Source organism: Schistocerca gregaria, chromosome X (genome assembly GCF_023897955.1).
Source record: "Schistocerca gregaria isolate iqSchGreg1 chromosome X, iqSchGreg1.2, whole genome shotgun sequence".
NCBI lineage: Eukaryota > Metazoa > Arthropoda > Insecta > Orthoptera > Acrididae > Schistocerca > Schistocerca gregaria.
Window position 1 is genome coordinate 408459967 of NC_064931.1, and position 19185 is coordinate 408479151.

General features: G+C 42.1%; 1 protein-coding gene across 1 annotated transcript in view; it reads left to right on the forward strand.

Moving 5' to 3' along the window:
- Nucleotides 1-19185, forward strand: part of LOC126297754 (feline leukemia virus subgroup C receptor-related protein 2-like) — a 77602-nt gene that overhangs the window by 32530 nt on the left and 25887 nt on the right. The window contains exon 4 of the mRNA XM_049988927.1: nt 13700-13920. Coding sequence (XP_049844884.1) covers nt 13700-13920 — 221 coding nt within the window. The remainder of the gene's footprint in view (nt 1-13699; nt 13921-19185) is intronic.

Here is a 19185-nt window from a genome sequence, read left to right on the forward strand (position 1 = left end):
TAGATGGGTATCATCTCCACCTTTTCAGAGCTCGAATACACCATGGTCACAGTTCCTACAACACTACACTATCACAGACGTCTGGCAACACGGTGTACTACAGTTGGTCTGCGTGCGGAGACGAATGCAGAATAACAATAGCAGCAAGCGCTACATGCGGACACTGCGAGAGCTAGACCAAACCACAACAGTGCACTACAGCCACACTCGTAAACACGGTCGTCATCGTAAACATGTCCCTGCAGATGCTGCTCGCCGACCGTGGGCCGTGTTTGTTACAACACGAAACTGAACATCGGAGGTTAAAAGCGTCAAATTTAGGTTACAATATCTCCGGATGTAATTAACATTTTACGATGCAACAAACGGCACAGATTACGTATTTGTTTATATGTTCTGATGTGCTAACAAAACTAACGTGGTTCCATTTAAAAAAACGTAGGTTTGTGTTAAAAAACATACTTCCGTGCATTTTTGTAGGGTTTGTATTAAACAATTACACTAGCCCCTCTCCTCACCTTCGGTCTGTGGAATCGGTTCGTCAGTATTTGATGTGGTTTACGAAATATATCCAGCGGTAACGTTAGGTGACTCACCCTGTATACAGATTGTCACAATACATTTCCAACATCCAGCATGTAATGTACAACTGGCGCTTGTTACAAAGATCCCTCTCTTTACATCCTACACATCCTAACTACATTTATGTCTATGTCACTAACCTTCCAAAGAATACATCTTGTACTATGAAGATCAATATCCAAGCCTTCTACTGTTAAAATAATTTAATACACATATACATATTATCATGTTAGGTGCAATAAACCGAATTTGGTTTTATATTAAAATATTTCTCTATCTTGCTACAACAGAACCAGCACGTAGCATCACGTTATGAAATGTTCATTTAACTTTCCTGTACACAATCTGAATACCGGCCTGAAAAGTTTAAAAAAACTGGTTTATGAAATAATCGAATATTTTGAAAAAGTTACTGGCTTCAGTTTACTGTAGAAGGATGACAGTTGTTAACTCTGAGAGCAAAACATGGCAGTGGGAGTAACCAAGTTGGTAGAATGGCACCAAATGCAATGGAAAGTCATTGGTAGAACAGTATCCGATCAAACTCAGACAGCTGGTTAGATGTTCGTCCCATTGTTGACAGTGAGTGGCAATAATAGCAAAATATAAACTGCAAATGTCATCAGTCCCTAAGCTTACACACTACTTAACCTAAATTATCCTAAGGACAATCACACACACCCATGCCCGAGGGAGGACTCGAACCTGCGAAGGGATCAGCCGCACAATCCATGACTGCAGCGCCTCAGACCAGTCGGCTAATCCCACGCGGCAGCTAAATACAGATACGGAGCCTCTCTAAAATAGTAAAAGGGCTCGACGACCGACGTGTTAGGCTGAGAGATCTGAGAAATAGAACCGCAACCCCGTAAACAACGCTGTGCTCGCCTTCAGGATTGGTGATATGATCACCTACTGTCTACAGAAATCTTCATGACTATGGCGTGTATGCGGTGAATTATCTTCATTGAAAGGGTCGTTTATAGTGACCACGTAAACATAACCACGCGACTTCAGAACAATAAGTGACGGTACTCCTCTCGGTTTAGCGTGTAAAGTGATGGTGAATTTTGATTTGCTGCGAGAGTGGAACACATAATTATCCAAAAGGCATCCGTGAAAGGAATGTTTCCGGACGCGACATGATCTGTTTGTGGAGTGCCATGCGTATTGGTTAAGCGAAATTTTTCAGCTATGGGAAGATGACTAGTTGATCACGAGGAAAAACCAAAGAACACCGGGGCAGATTGGTCTGGAACGAGGAAACAATTTCACAGCGAAGGAATGAAATAAACGTGGGCACAAAATAAGGTCAAATGACATTTCCAAGTACTTTGTGCAGCTCTAAATAGGTTCATTTGCATAAAAGATATGTAGGTGCCCGATTAGACTAGTATATATTCCCGCGTGGAGCTGTAACTGCTCAGATATGCAGAGATAGCGTCTTTTTGCATATGTACGTCCGTATGTCAGTGAAAACGCTGATGCCATTATCCTTGAACGCGACAATACTATGCGACATATCTTTTCCTTGGTGAATGGCTTCCTCAACAAACAATTTAGTGAACAGAGTGGCGAGCTCGACCTCTGGATTCGGAATAAATGGAATAGAGGATCCTCAGTGTTGTTGATCGGTCAGCTCTCAGCTGCTGATAATATTATATTGAGTCAGCTTTTTATTTTTGTCTTTGTAGAACTGAATAAGTGGAATTTAAATTTATTCAGATGCGTTTCTCCGCGGTTTACTGAATCATCAAACACATAAATTCTACAGGTGGCCAAACTGCAAAAACTAAATATAATAGCATGTGGAAAGGTGTGTGTACAGTTTGTATTGCTGGAATGACAAATATTTTTAGTGGTTGAGGCAGAGGAGGAACAGGTCACCTATAACATAACATCAAAACATACTCTGACTTACAAAACATACCTCATCAGCAAGAAAGAGCCGGGGACCAACTTTTTATATATTATCCTTATAATGGAACAATAACTATATCAAAAGTCCTGCATTTAAACGAAAACGTGCAGTGATTTCATAACAATGAAGACACTTCAACATATAGCGGCGAACCGCATTTGGTTCAAAAAATGGTTCAAATGTCTCTGAGCACTATGGGACTCAACTGCTGTGGTCATCAGTCCCCTAGAACTTAGAACTACTTAAACCTAACTAACATAAGGACAACACACACATCCATGCCCGAGGCAGGATTCGAACCTGCGACCGTAGCAGTCGCACGGTTCCGGACTGCGCGCCTAGAACCGCGAGACCACCGCGGCCGGCCGCATTTGGTAAAATGTAAATTACATTTATTCCATTGCACATAGTCACAAGCTGAAAATAATTAGTATAATGAATAGTACAACTTCAACACAGATGGCATGTTACTGCTTGCAGTGCACTTCTCCAAAGTTTTGCAGAACCGAGTGCAGCTTTACAAAACGTTGGAAATTTATTTACTTTAGAGCTCGCTCATGAAAGTTAACAGCACAACAATTCAGGCTGAATGTGGTTTACTAATGCACGGAGTAACAACACTCTATAGCCTTGAAACATCCACTTTGAATATTTCAAAATATTCTATGTTTGAAGATAAATTTTAATTTAGAATTGTGATTTACTTTCATTTATGCCGTCTTGTGTGCTCTACAATGCATTTTGGTTAAGTTTCATCGCATGCGAAGTACTAAATTTTGAGTTATTATTTACGGAAACCTGCAAGTAATTAAAATCACAATGTGGAGTCAAAACACAAACCTGATAACCATAGCTCCGTATGCGCCCAACAGAGTGGCTATCATTGCTAATATTTCCAGAGAAGCGTGGTGTATTTGTAACGGCAGTGATTAACTGATGAGCACTAAGTGGTAGTGCATCAGAAGTATGAATTTAGAGGCAAGTGAATCATCGACAGTTACCACCATAACAAAATGGGAGTAATAAAAGCTAAGCATCAAGAAAGAGATGTTCATTGTATGAAGGGTGCTGGGCACGATTGCACACTATCACTAGATTTTAGTTACACTTTTGTCGAAGAAGTATCGAAGGAGGTGAAAAGCCGGCCGCGGTGGTCTAGCGGTTCTAGGCGCTCAGTCCGGAACCGCGCGACTGCTACGGTCGCAGGTTCGAATCCTGCCTCGGGCATGGATGTGTGTGATGTCCTTAGGTTAGTTAGGTTTAAGTAGTTCTAAGTTCTAGGGGACTGATGACCACAGATGTTAAGTCCCATAGTGCTCAGAGCCATTTGAACCAAAGGAGGTGAAAAGAAGTTCAGACCAGAGAAACGTTAAGAGGGAACTGCAACCTATGACTAACCGATGACCCAGTCCTGTACTAGAGGAGGGATATCGTAATCGATTGAATGAGCTGGTAAGGATAATTAGCAGTCTTTCGGTTAAAGGTAAATAATTTAGGACATAGTAGTAAAGAGAGCAGACAGTGTTTAAATCTCATAGTCGGGGTGATGGTAAAAGAAGCAGAAGTTATCATCTATCTAGGAATCTTAACCACAAAAAAAGAATAACAGAAGTAGATTCTTATAGGCAAAGAAACCTTACTTCACAAATGCACGCTACCAGTACTAAAGATCTACACGGAATTAAAGAAGACATTTCTGAGACTGCAGATCTGGAGTACAGAATTACTCGCAACTAAAATATTGCATATGGGTAAACTGGCTAGGAATAGCTGGAAGCATTTATTGTTATTACAACAAAGGGAGCTGGAATGAAGCAATGAGATAAAGGACGAAACGAAAATGTACCGCAAAGAACTAAAGAAGAATAAATTTATCAGAAACACTTACAAGAAGAAAAGGCTGGTTCTAACACATTTACGATAATTTATTTTGTCAGTGGAAGGGCAAAATCATTGTGAGAGACAAAGATTAAAATACATGAAACAGATTACTGAGGATGTTGGATGTAACAGATATTAAGATATGTAATGAGTGGCACAAATGGGAAGTGGTGGAGAATCACATCAGTCACACTAAGGAAACTGAAACAGAAAAAAAGGAATATTTGTGCCTGTTTAGACCCTCGTCGTTTTGCAAGACTTCCTTCCTGTTTCATTAAATAGGTATTTTTCATATGTATTTCAGCTTCAACCAACACGTGTGAGATATTGAAGGACGTGTACGACGGCAGGAGACTTGAGCCACAAAGAATGTTTTACTTCTCGATTGTGACAAGCTAACCATTTCATGAAACTCTCGAGATAAGTCTCGGTTTTTGCTTTATGAAGTTCCTATCAGACATTTCCCCGAAGGTCTTCTACATCTGTGATCTACTCGACAAGAAGTTATGATGCTCATGGAGCAGAACAAGTTGTAATGCTGTTGGGGAAATTGTTTGGAACACCGACTCTGAATGCTTCCGTAGGCTCCATAATCTTCCTTATCTTGACGTCATTCTTCTTGCTCGAAATATACTTTGGAGGTCACAATATCGCTCTGCAGACTATCTGTCGTAACGGTTCTCAAAATATACTTTCCATTGTTTTACGCGATGACTACGGCCTTGGACTGGTGTTCGAGAAGAGTAGAGTTCAGATCTGCTTCCTGACATTTAGATTTAGGCCAGGAGTTATGGAAAATTTCGGAATGCTTACTGGAAATCTCAACAACTTCCTTCGTTCCGAGAGTACCCTTTAGGTATTAAGAATATTCTTCTCCATGTAAGACGTTTTCTATAGAGTGAAGCGGGATGCATGGTTATCACACAAATATCGAACACCGTGATAGCTGACGGTGCTATTAACAATTTAGGTCAAGAATGTAACCGATATCGCACTTGAAATGAAAAACCTAGGCAGGCTTGTAATATTTCTATCCGTTCCTGAAAAGTAATCTCGGTTGTCGCTGACAGCAATCAAGTCAGATAGTGGAAACATGAATATAGAAAAGTTGTGGTGGGTCAGTTTCTCAAGGAATATATTCAACTTCGTGGACGTGTTCCGGGAATTATGAAGTGTGTCAAACCTAAAGACGCAAAATGTACCTCTGTGAACGTCTCACGGTATGAAACATAACTATATGGTATGTGTGACACTTTCATAGTAAACTGGGCAATTCAGCTTTTTTAGCAGACGACATTGCTACGAGAAAGAAGAAGCGTCGATGTATGTGAGTAAACATTGCATATTACTTGCCTCCGAAAAGATGAAACGGATGCGGAACAAGGGTACACTGCTGTTTTTATACGTATCTTAATAACAAACCGAAATCTGTGGTATATAAGGGACCTCATTGCAACGATTACCTCGGAAAGCTAGAGTGAGTGCAACTCCCTAAAATTTCCACGTCTGCGGAAGGAATCCCCTGTGGCTGTCGGCAGCAGACCTCGCAGGCATTCGGATGCAGCAACTTACGAAGTTTCCTCAGGCAGCTGAACGCGGTTTCTGATTGTAACTGCGACTGGGACGTGCTGCTTGACGTATCTCTACTGAAAGGAAAGAATCACGTGTCCGTCCTTCGTACAAACGCGTACAGCCACTCGTCAACAATTACGATTTTCACACAGAAACCGTTTTCACAACGTTTGCTAGAACGTTTTGTCATATAGTTTCCTCCGTGTTAGCTTTCGATACTGTTATTATACACTCTGTATTTTAGTGATGAAGAAGTGATTAAAGAAGAAATACATGGTAAATATGACCCAGGTGACGCAAACTATAACCGCATCCTTCACAGTCAAAATGACTGTAGGGTTTTTCTGCGTTATTGGATTAATCATATTGAGTTACGAAATAAGAAGTGATTATAAATGAGTAGCTTAGAATCCTCTGCTCAACTTACGTAGAATATATTGCCTATTTAAGGCCACAGATGCATGGTCTTTCCCGAATGCACTTCCGACCAAAAATTTATTCCTGCAGCTGAAGTCAGAGGCTTCTGTTCATCCTGCCTGTTGCGTTTCCTTGTGGTGATATTTCCATAGCAACTTTCATCCACGAACACATATTTCCTTATTTCTAACCGAGATCCTTTATTTCGCCACATTAAGGGCTGAATTTCCAAAAACACTGAAAAACATATTTTTTAATTTCTAACCGAGAAATCAAATACCAATTTTAATAGATGTAGCTTTTAGTAGTTCTTTCATAATTATTTATTTTTAAAAAAGCGTTCACACACTATTTCACAACCTTAGGGATTGGACTACCAAAAATGCTGAAACACTTATTTTTTTACTTCTGACTGAGAGGCCTAATACCAATTTTCATAGGTATAGCTTCAAAATTACCTTTAAGCGACATATTTATAAAACCTTTCAACCCCGGTTTTCTTTATCTCCTTAAGGATGAAATTTCTAAAACTTCCTTCTTGAAATATGCTTACAGTATAACTGCAACACCCTCAATAAACTTCAAGTTTCTCTCCATAGCCGTTTGGTCTTGGTGATGATGAGTCAGTGAATTAGGTATGACATTTCCTTTTACATATAATTATATTTTTATTGCAAGTGGTTATCTATATTCTACTTTCAAGGAATACAGGTACACAAAAAACTTCATGATTTGTAATAACATTTGCCTGTTTATATATCAAACCAACAATAAACGAATTGCATCATACCTAAGGACTGCTGTGTCACGGCCTCCTGCAGACTTACCGGGTGTTCGTTTTAAAATAATTCGAAACTAGAGAACGTTTTCCATTTGTAACACTTGTAGCAAAGCATTGCTCTTATCAAAAACACTATACCTACAACGAGACAACAAATTCGCTATTCCAAAGACGACACCTGGAGGAAATGTTTCTAAATTGCTAAGAGTGGGTTGCTGACAAGACGCTCACCTCGAACACTCTTCTGTAGCTGTGTCGCCAATGAATGCTTATGCAGTGCTTCTCTACCCGAATATAAACTGTAGGAATCTAAATAACGGAAAAAAGTAATCATGGAATTTGGCCAGGAAGGGAAGGAAACATTGTGGCATAAGCTTCCTGATCAACACGCGAAACCCCCGCTCTGCCTCCCTCTCCTTTGCTATTAAAAGAGCATGAGAAATGATGCCATTTAATTATCTATCTAGATCTCTCCCCTGTGAACCACGCTAAATAACTGTGCGAAATTCAAAGATACGGCAAATTCCTGAGTTTATTAGCACAAGTTGATTTCGTTAAAACTTTGCCAAGTAATTTATTAAAAGTTACTCCAAATGCAACGACAACAATAAACACAAAACAAGAAAAACTGAAGTGACTTATGGTTGGCAAAGTCCAAGAAGGGAAGCACGTGATAGTAAGTTCAGCTCTCGAACCCATTCAATTTTAACTGAATCAAATCCGCGACTCGACACCAGTGATTGTATTCATACTTGGAATATAAATAAAGTTGTGCAACTGTGCCTGCCACAGTAGCCAGGTAGAACCTAATTGAAACTGTTAAAAGTTCGCAAATTTTTAGCGACCTATACCGCTGGTGCTGCCCGTAAATCTCACCATCACTAAAGTGTGAAGGCGCTGGCTTCGGGAGATGCTGATGGCTTGCTAAGCGCGGCTGTGTAGACACTTCTGCTGCATCGCCCTCGGACGAGATTCGACACAATAGTATGCTAGAGAAGTTTCCACCTAGAGCGTCGTGACCGCGAAATGCCCCAGCAGCGTGCGGAACCCAAAGTATCTCTACCGAGTGTACGACGCGAAGTGACTTGCTGCAAACAGAGGCCGAAGTGTCCCCTGTGGAAGCAGAACCGGAAGTCACTCTGCTCAGAGCAAAATTCGGTGTGAAGATAAAATCGCAGAGCGCGTCATTACTGCGGACGCTTCCCGCGTCTCAAGCAGAAAGTAACATTTTTGTTCCGCCAATGAAAAGGTTGAGCAGACGCCACGGTACGCCAAATTAGGTAGGAAAAATGAGGCCCTTCCTGTCAAGTGTACAGAAACCCCTCTACCAGAAACTTAAAATTTTTTGTCATACTACTCCATCCAATCCAGATGTCTTATATTTGGCGCCTTTTAAGTGTTGTTTTGTAGCGTAGGAACGTATAAAGAGAAAAGTGAAAAATGTTGAGCTTGATGCCAAACAGGTGGCGGAAGCCTGTGTCCGTCATTCCGAGGGACTGCTCGTTTCTTAGGAAGCTTTTAGATCGATATCTCCCCTGGAAAGTGTACGTGAGCAACAATGTCGAGTTCTGTTCGATTTAAACCATTATTAAGTGCAAGGCGGCATCTGTCTATAGCAAAACGCGTCCGCGACGGAGCCGCTGCATCTGTTAGATGACATCAAAGCTGAAACTGAATGGACTCGGGCGGTGACGGTCAGGCATTTTATGACTTCGGAGATGCCACCCTGTAGTGAGTCACTGACCCCAAAAAATAGGGTCATTGCCAACTTACGTGCAGGAACAAGGGTCAAAGCATACCTGCTGTGACGTAATGAACTGACCACGTATTTTGCTGGCATAAGTTTCCCTTTATGGCTTTGTCCCAACAGTCGGAAAAGCGGTTCTCATTTTGGTCCTATACCTCCATGTGGAACAAGGGGAAACTGTTTAAAATTTGAAGAGTTTATAAAGGCTGCGCGGTAGCTGGTATTGTTTATGACATAGAAAATCTTTGATTCCCATAGTAAGCTGGTAATACCCTTTGACTTGTAAGGCACTGTATTTGTACATCTCTACAACCTCTGGACTGTGAGTGTTATCGTTTCGTGTTTCTGAGCCACACAATGATGAAAATGTATGAACATGACGTCAGTCAGGATTCTTTTAGCTCGACCGTCTTACAAATAACTTTGTTAAATAAAAGTGACTGTCACACATAATTAGTTTAATTTTTCTTCCTAAGATCTCTGTAGATTGAAGACCCAGATTCTCGGAAGTTTGTATGAACAGCGATAAATTTCTTTCAGTTACAATGACGCCTGTTTCGAAACTTTTCTCTTTTTATTCATTCGCTTTTCGGGTTACAACATGCTTCCGCATCACACATTAAAGAGCCTTGTGTTAAAATTCCTTTAATGACTAATACTCCATCTTCGATAATCAGATACAAACTATAAACGTTGGTAAACAACATCGTGGACACATCACAGACTATTATGCACTGCTTTTCAGCATCCTAAGGCGGATAGTCAAGAAACATTGACAGTTTACGAAGACGTGCCTCGCATGAATAACTCATGCAAGACCACGAAAAAGCTAAAATATTCATTTCCGACTATTGTTTCTTAATCTTAGAATGCTCAATTTAGGATCTTCTATAGTCTGTATATTTTTAATCCTAACATATACAACGTTAAATCGTTGGTATTTCAATATAAGTGTACACTTGAGTTATGAGATGTCAGTATGCCGCAGCATACACGTAGATATAATCCTGATGATTTGAGATAAGGAACCAATGATCGGAAAAGAATATTGTTGGCTGTATGAGTATGTGAATGAATAATGCAGTTGTAATGTGTCCACGGCGGAGTTCACCATTGTAAATAGCTAAGAACTGGGTGTCGAAAATGTAGAATTAATTGCTATAGGAACTGCCACACATGCATTTGATGTATGCTGCAGCTGTATGTAGAAACTGGGAAGCATAATGAATGAGAAAAGGGGAGCTTTGAAATAGGCTTCAACCTAATTATGGACAAATTTAGGGCCGTTGACAGAAACTTACGAGCAACTAGTAGTTAAGAGAAATGTACAGTAGGAAATTACTGGTGGAGCACGAGTTACATCCCTGTCTGGAAAATCAATCATGAAAGAGATCGAGCAAAATGATTTTGAATCCACAGTTCAGTTCTGTCAATGGATTACACAGTTGCAATACATGCAATGAAATCGTCAGTCATCACTTCGAACCCATGCTATGATCATACATTATTCCTAGAAGGTGTAGGAACTTTATGCCAATAAAAAACTAGGTATTCATGTTTTGCATTTTTCTGCTACCAGTCACGTTTATTTATTTTATGTTTAAATTAAACATAAAATAGATCAGTGGGATGGTAGTAGAAAAACACAAATAATTATTCTGCGCTGTGCTGTAGTGTCTGAACGTGGCCATGACCACACTGTGAATGAAGTTGCACGATTTGTTGGTGTCAACGCAGACTGTACTATGTATCTACAAGTAATGGTTTGTCACTCGTAGCCGTATAATATGGCATAAGAACAGTAGTCGTGAAAAGATCACAAGCGACAGGAAATGGAAATGGCTGTGACGACTCGTCAATGACAATCCGTCAGAAATCGATGGTGTCTGTGAATGATGGTCCAACTCGACAAATTTCGGAGCGAACATGGCGAAGAAAATTGCATGCAGTAGATATTTAGAGTCGAGTACCTCGCAAAGACTATTATTCAGATAGGCACGTAAAATTAGACTTCTTCCATTAACCAAACTACATGGAAACTGGACAGGTATGGGGTGGTTCCACGAGTTGTCATTTTGCCTTAATTTCAAATTACACAAGGCATCGAGCATGGTGTCGTCCAGAGATCGCGGTGGCACATTAAAGTCGTGAATCGATACAACAGACATTAGCGAGTGCTCGCTGCAATTCGCAACGACATATGGGAGGCGCTCTTGAAGATCACGTCTCTTCCCTGGTACTGTGCCGGCCGCGGTGGCCAAACGGTTCTAGGCGCGTCAGTTCGGAAGCGCGCGACTGCTACGGTCGCAGGTTCGAATCCTACCTCGGGCATGGATGTGTGTGATGTCTGTAGGTTAGATAGGTTTAAGTAGTTGTAGGGGACTGATGATCACAGATGTTAAGTCCCATAGTGCTCAGAGCCATTTGAACCTGGTACTGTAGCGCCCTCACACTGAGGTCAATAAAGTGCTGAGCGTGCAAAAGCTCAGCCCAGTTCAAAACCTCACATAGAGCAGTCAACATCATAATATAGGACCACGAGTAGTTATGGTTTCAGATGAACTTGTAGTGTTGTTAATGTTGAACATTGTACCTCACGATAGTTTGCTAATTAGGGCGTCAAATAGTGCTTTGCTAGTTCATGACAGTTGTAATTATCCAGTACTGTTGTAGTAAAGGAGTGTGTCCAAGTTAGGTGAATCTTTTATTCAGTAACGTAGTAAAGTGCTTTAGCATTTCAAGTGTTCTAGTTTGATGAGCCTTCTCCTAAAACAATAAAGAATCCACAGTTGCGGCCAGATAAAAGTACTCATGGTTTCATGTGCTCACAACATCGAGTAGACCGATGTGCCAAAGAGGCTTTTCACCTCGAGTATATGGAGGGTGTAGTTCAAGGCGGAGATTGTTCTGATACGTTTTGGGGTTGTTTATTGTTGCATAACTTGGAACCGCTCATTCAGGTTACCTTGGACATGAATGAGAACGTTTACTTCAACATTCTCGTGACCAAGTGTTTTTCTTCTTCATATTTATGATGCGTGCGCTGTGGACACTTGGGTCTTCCAAGTTTTCACCAGTGTTGACAGGGCTGCATCATACATTCGTGGTTTGACGAACACACAGGCACACCATTGCACCTAGACAAGCCCGCTAAATCATGCAATCGTAATCCCACAGAAAATATCTAGGACTACCTGCAACTGACAGTGAAATATAGTAGTCAGCATCTCCGCGGTGAGGTAGTTCTGTGGAATCTAGTCATCAGTTAGTGACTTCAGCTGGATAGGACATACACGAACAAAATTGTGGCCGTACTGCAACCTTTACCAAGGGTAGAGGCGGGGTTTTATGGTATTACACTACTGGCCATAAAATTGGTACACCACGAAGATGACGTGCTACAGACGCGAAATTTAACCGACAGGAAGAAGATGCTGTGATATGCAAATGATTAGCTTTTCAGAGCATTCACACAAGGATGGCGTCGGTGGCGACACCTCCAACGTGCTGACATGAGGAAAGTTTCCAACCTATTTCTTATACACAAACAGCAGTTTACCGGCGTTGCCTGGTGAAACGTTGTTGTGATGCCTCGTGTAAGGAGGAGAAATGCGTACCATCACGTTTCCGACGTAGAGGTAGGATTGTAGCCTATCGCGATTGCGGTTTATCGTATCAATACATTGCTGCTCGCGTTGCTCAAGATGCACTGACTGTTAGCAGAATATGGAATCCGTGGGTTCAGGAGGGTAATACGGAACGCCGTGCTGGATCCCAACGGCCTCGTATCACTAGCAGTCGAGGTGACAGGCATCTTACTCTCATGGCTGTAACGGATCTTGCAGCCACGTCTCGATCCCTGAGTCAGCAGATGGGGACGTTTGCAAGACAACAATCATTTGCACTAACAGTTCAACGACGTTTGCAGGACCATGGACTATTAGCTCGGAGACCATGGTTGTGGTTACCCTTGACGCTGCATCAGAGACAGGAGCGCCTGCGATGGTGTATTCAACGACGAACCTGAGTGCACGAGTGGCAAAACGTCATTGTTTCGGATGAATCCAGGGTCTGTTTACAGCATCATGATGGTCGTATCCAGCGACATCACGGTGAACGCACATTGGAAGCGTGTATTCATCATCGCCATACTGGCGTATCACCCAGCGTGATGGTACGGGGTGCCGTTGGTTACACATCTCGGTCACCTCTTGTTCCCACTGACGGCACCTTGAACAGTGGACGTTACATTTCAGATGTGTTACGACCCGTGGCTCTACCTTTCATTCGATACATGCGAAACCCTACATTTCAGCAGGATAATGCACGACCGCATGTTGCAGGTCCTGTACGGGCCTTTCTGAATACAGAAAATGTTCGACTGCTGCCCTGGCCAGCACATTTTCCTGATCTCTCACCAATTGAAAACTTCTGGTCAATGGTGGCCGAGCAACTAGCTCGTCACAATACGCCAGTCACTACTCTTGATGAACTGTGGTACCGTGTTGAAGCTGCATGGGTAGATGTACCTGTACACACCATCCAAGCTCTGTTTGCCTCAATGCCCAGGCGTATCAAGGCCGTTATTACCGCCAGAGGTGGTTGTTCTGAGTACTGATTTCTCAGGATCTATGCACCCAAATTGCGTGAAAATGTAATGACACGTCAGTTCTAGTATAATATATTTGTCCAATGAATACCCGTTTATCATCTGCATTTCTTCTTGGTGTAGCAATTTTAATGGCGAGTAGTGTAACTTCATGTTTCCTCGAGTGACTGTCTTGTTTGTGGCGCTCAGTTTTCCAGGACAAGCCGAAGACGCCGCCCAGCGCGGCCATGGCGGCGCGGGAGGAAGTGCCTGCGGGGGAGGAGGGCCCCGATCTGAGCACGATGGCCGTTGTTCGCCGCCTGATGCGCTCTGTGCCCTTCCTGCTCGTCGTGCTCTCCTTCAGCCTCGTCCTACTCGCCTTCAACGCCATCGCCACGCTACTCAACCCGCTCATCCTCAAGTACTTTCCGGTAAGTCCCCTGCAGTGCACTTACTCCCTGCGCTGCTACCACTCCCGCCGAGCACACCGGCTGAGTTTCCAGATTGAATAGTTTACTCTGCAGCGGGGTCCTGAAATTTCCATTGCCTCACGGGACTCGTACCCGGAACCTTGTCTTTGTGGAGCAATGTTATTACCGACTGAGCAATCCAGGCACAATTCACCACCTGCTTTCACTGCCTTATTGCCTCTCTCCTACCTTCCAAACGTGACAATAGAGGATGGGATGTGAGGCGTGTCTGGATATGTGTCATTAAGAGCATCGACATCCAAAGGCAAGGTAACAAGTTGGAGTCCCACCCGTCACGCAGTTTTAGTCTGCCAAGAAGTTTCAGTACCACACTGTGCATGTAACATGTCTGAAGACGTCCTGCCTGGAAGGGTGGAATAGATACGAGCACGTGCTGCCACCAGATAGGAGAGCGGCTGCGAGTTTGTTAAAGTGTTTTCAGGGAAAATGGCTTCGTTATGGGAAAAACTGCTGTCACCTACACTAGTAATGGACCTAATAAACTCCAGAAATAGCTTTGTTTGCCCAAAGTGGAAGTTCGCTTCTTTTCGGACTGAACGGGTAATAATTTATTGGAAAAAAATACACTGAGAAATTGAAGGGGGCGTTTTCAGTTTAGTTGGACAGTTTAATGAAATCTCTCGTCAATATTTTCATTTATGGTTTTGTTTTTTGTTAAATTAAAGTAATCATATGACTTAAGATAAAATATTGCTCCACCTCACGTGCTTCACAATAAGAAGTCATGACCTGTAGGTTCTTCCCTTCCGAAGTCTGTAAGTGGTAAGATCCTATGGGACCAAACTGCTGAGGTCATCGGTCCCTAGGCTTACACACTACTTAACCTAACTTAAACTAACTTGCGCTAAGGACAAAACGCACACCCCTGTCCGAGGGAGAACTGTAACCTCCGACGGTGGGAGCCGCGAACTGTGACAAGGCGCCTAAGACCGCGCGGTAACCTGTAATAGTATCATAAAACATTTCCATGTGACCTGATTCATTCACTTACATATACATCTTGTGGAAAAAAAGATTGTAAGTCCAGAACCGCGCTGCTGTTACGGTCGCAGGTTCGAATCCTGCCTCGGGGATGGACGTTCTAAACATTCATGGTGGTGTCTGATTGTTCTATATCGTGTCTCCCTACCACTTTCGCGCAACGACGCTCTGAGGGTGTTCTTTAGGGAATTGACTAGTTTGAACCTGGGACCTGTTGCTGGTAACGAGACGCCAGACCACACATGACATGTAGAATTCAGAAGAGTTCTAAGAGACTAGCGATGATATAACCAAATACTAAATGATCTCAGCGTCAGCTCCACTGCACTCCCTGTAAAAGAATCTTAATACTAACTAAATTTAGTGGGAGGGGTTCAAGGCTTTCCTATTTTTAGTTAGCTGGTAAAATAACGTCGAAAAAGCAGTTAAGTTTACCATTGGAAATTTTATTCGACTCACAAAACATTGTTTATAAATTGCACTATTGATAAAAGGAAGTGTTTTAATACAAGATGGTAAAAACCAACTGCGTTCAACAAAAAGTTGAACAAATATTCCCTGAATGGGTTTCCAAGTTCTACAATGGATCGAAGGATGACCCATGCCATGTCACATCTGTAATCTAGGTTTAAATTAAGTTTCACAAAAGAGAAAAACTATCAAAATGGTCTATAGTGACCCTCAATTATCTTTAATAACTTATCTAACTTGTCGTAAATTACAGTGGCTGATGTGGCTTCTCAATAACAGAAAAATCATCGCGTTTCAGATATTTACTTCAAGTGGCAAATGTGAACACCATGAGCTTTAATTGACGATGGACACTAGTATTACACAAAAAGGAGGTGTAACTGATGAGACTTCTGCAGTTCTGAGTGAAGCTTTATGCGCTGTTATGCTGCATCGCGTGCGTTCATTACCTTGTCGGTGTTCGTCAGGGGGGCGGCGGCCGGCGCAGCAGCCATCCAGCTCGCTGTCTCGGAACTAACTCTCTCCTAATTTCTCCTTACTACAATTTACCGAAGTTGGTTTAAAAAAAAACTATCTGGCTGTGTTTTCATCTGACCAATCAGGGTCTCAATGCAAACCTTAAGCTCCGCCTACAAAACTTCTGTCTATCCAATGAGAAACGTTATACTTTTCGTGGTGGGGCAATGTTTTTAAAGTTTTCAACGTAACAGAGACGCGAAAAAGTCTCACGCTAAAACCTGCAGCTGGTGTGGTCCTTTTAGCGTTATCGTAAGATCTATACTGTTCTTCTGGAGGGCTGTAGATTTTAACATGGGCTGGGGGGTGGTCCTTGAAGTAACAGAGACGCGAAAAAGTCTCACGCTAAAACCTGCAGGTGGTGTGGCCCTAGTGGTTAGCTGGCGACGTAGGTGTACAGTCCGTCCCTTATCGCTGGGCCTTCTAGCTTAACACGGTTCTGCTCTCGACTTCTGTTCTCGTTTCTCCCTCGGAACTGCGTCGGTCTCACGGTGGGAAGGTATGACATGCATTTAGGCATTCTTGTGTTAGTCTGTGGTATTCAATTTGCTCACTCGTTACTCGTATTACTTTGGTTAATTTAATGTCACGATTTATTCGGAGCTATGTGACATACTACTGGATTTGCTTATCATGTCAGGGTTTTCATGGAAGGTGTTGGATTTGCCTGACACCTTACAACGTGTGTGATGCCCTTAGGTTAGTTAGGTTTAGGTAGTTCCAATTCTAGGGGCTGATGACCTCAGATGTTAAGTCCCATAGTGCTCAGAGTCATTTGAACCATAGAGGTACCTACCGGACAATGCGGATACTTGCAAAAAGCCTCGTATTTGAAGTGTTTGCGCAGATACTGTGGAGGCGGCTATCTACGACGCTTCAGATTCAGGGTGACTAACTGGTGTATATTTTCTGTGATGCTCATCCTTCCCCTGAAACACTGGTATACCGCTCCGATACTGTAAAACGACAGTGTCCGAGTCCCGCTACGAAAAGAAAATGTTGTGATTTCACTATTTCCAGCACACGAGATGAGTGTGGTCAGTTGTCACAGCTTCAGTTAATGCTTTGAAAATGCATTGAGTGTCTTTCCTACGATCTATGAGTTATTCAAATTATTATACCGTACTGCGTAAAAGAAAGGGTACAAATGTTTGAGGCTTACATCCGTACTGATTCATTTACTAAAATTCGCAAAACTTTTTATGAACGGTTCCTGAACTCCAGTATTCTTGTTTAGAAGTTCATAAGAAAATGGCGGTGCAGTGACTATGTCCCTAATACTAACCACAACCGTTAGCCTCCTTTCTGGACAAATTAAAAGAAAGATTTTTCTTGAGACGAATGTTTGTGATGTATCTACATGTAGAGATTTCGACAGTGGCAACGAGTTTGATCTGTGTGACGCAATCGTGAGACATGTAACTATATCTGTGTAGTGCTTGAAGTGATATAAAACTGCATGGATTTATGTACAGGATGGCGATTTTCCAAAATTTACCAAAATGAAAGTTTTCATGAGTCACTAGTACCGAAAGATGTTCCAGTATAGTTGTATTCTGTTGAGTGCCTGATATACATGAACAATCACCTAAGAATAAAATCGTCAAGTTATTTCTTCTAAACTCTTTGTTACAATGAATTAAGTGTCTTTTGATTTTTGTTATTTTACTATGTTGTTACAGAAAAACACATTACGAAGGTTAATTATTTCTCAGGCTGAATAAGGAACCTGCAGAGGACAAAGTTTTGTCTTTGAATTTTTATTTATTATGAAATGTATATCTGTACATGAATGTAACTGATTTTTTAAAATTTATTTTGCACGTCTGGTTCAGTAAGGCCGAATTGAGAAGCAAATCTCCGAAACCTTACATTTATTTAATTTACACAATTGGAGAGCAAAGAGGTTGGATATATGTCATTACCAAAGGCAATTATGTTACGTGTGAGTTTGACGGTAGTAGTTTCTCACCGTTGGAAACGACATGTATTCTGTGACTGAACACAGATGGAAAACTGAATCATGTGTGATGATGAAAATGAAGTTGTAGCACCTAAACTAACTTGACATAAAAAGGGAAATAAAATACTGTGACTAACGGCGGAATTCTATCGTCGACATTTTTCTAACGCAAAGGCAACATCCACGAATAACCCACAACGGCGATATATCAGTTTGCCACGTAAACTGCAAATGCTCCATTACATTTCCTTGTCACGTTTTTTTCAATCTGCTACTATTTATTAATTTTAAGCGACAGTTTCTGTTAATAAGTTACATTTGGATCATTTTTTCACTCCTTGTAAAAAGAGCGGCCTTCCGAGAATGTCTCAGCAGTCGCTCTCGTTCACTTCCTGGTTTCCGCACTCTGCAGACGGGAAGTCTTTAGTGGCGCCTACTGCCCTCTCACGAATTGCGTGGGGGAAGCAAAACCACAACGCGATCTATGGTGAACTCAAGGCAAGGCGAGCCCTATACAAGGTCCCGAGTTAGAGTCGCGATGCGGCACACAGTTTTAATCTGTCAGGAAATTTCATATCAGCGCACACTCCGCTGCAGAGTGAAAATCTCATTCTGGAAACATCCCCCAGGCCGTGGCTAAGCCATGTCTCCGCAATATCCTTTCTTTCAGGAGTGCTAGTCCTGCAAGATTGGTAGGAGAGCTTCTGTAAAGTTTGGAAGGTAGGAGACGAGGTACTGGCGGAAGTAAAGCTGTGAGGATGAGGCGTGATTCGTGCTTGGGTAGCTCAGATGGTAGAGCACTTGCCCGCGAAAGGCAAAAGTCCCGAGTTCGAGTCTCGGTCCAGCACACAGTTTTAATCTGCCAGGAAGTTTCAGAAAGGAAATTGACATAGTAGCTGAGACCCTTCTATATTCTATGAATTATAGTGTTTCATCGTGCTTCACGTGAAGGTTTCTTGTCACACTGATGTACCAATTTAACGAGAAACGGAGCGAAGTTTTTAAGACATTGGTATATTACACGACGGAGGACGTAAATTCCTTCCAGGCAATTTGATTTAGGACCTCTCGTTTCCTCAAATGACTCCAGAAAACTGCTGGTTGTCGTCATCATCCCTTGGGTGTTCTTCATCGTGTCGCTTGCAAACTCTCCGCTTCATTTCAGTACAACTGCTGCATCACACATCACCCACGGTCCTCCCTGCGATTCTTTCTACCCACTCATTCAACTATAGTTTTCAGGAACGACCAATTCTTGTTGGAGGATTTATTCA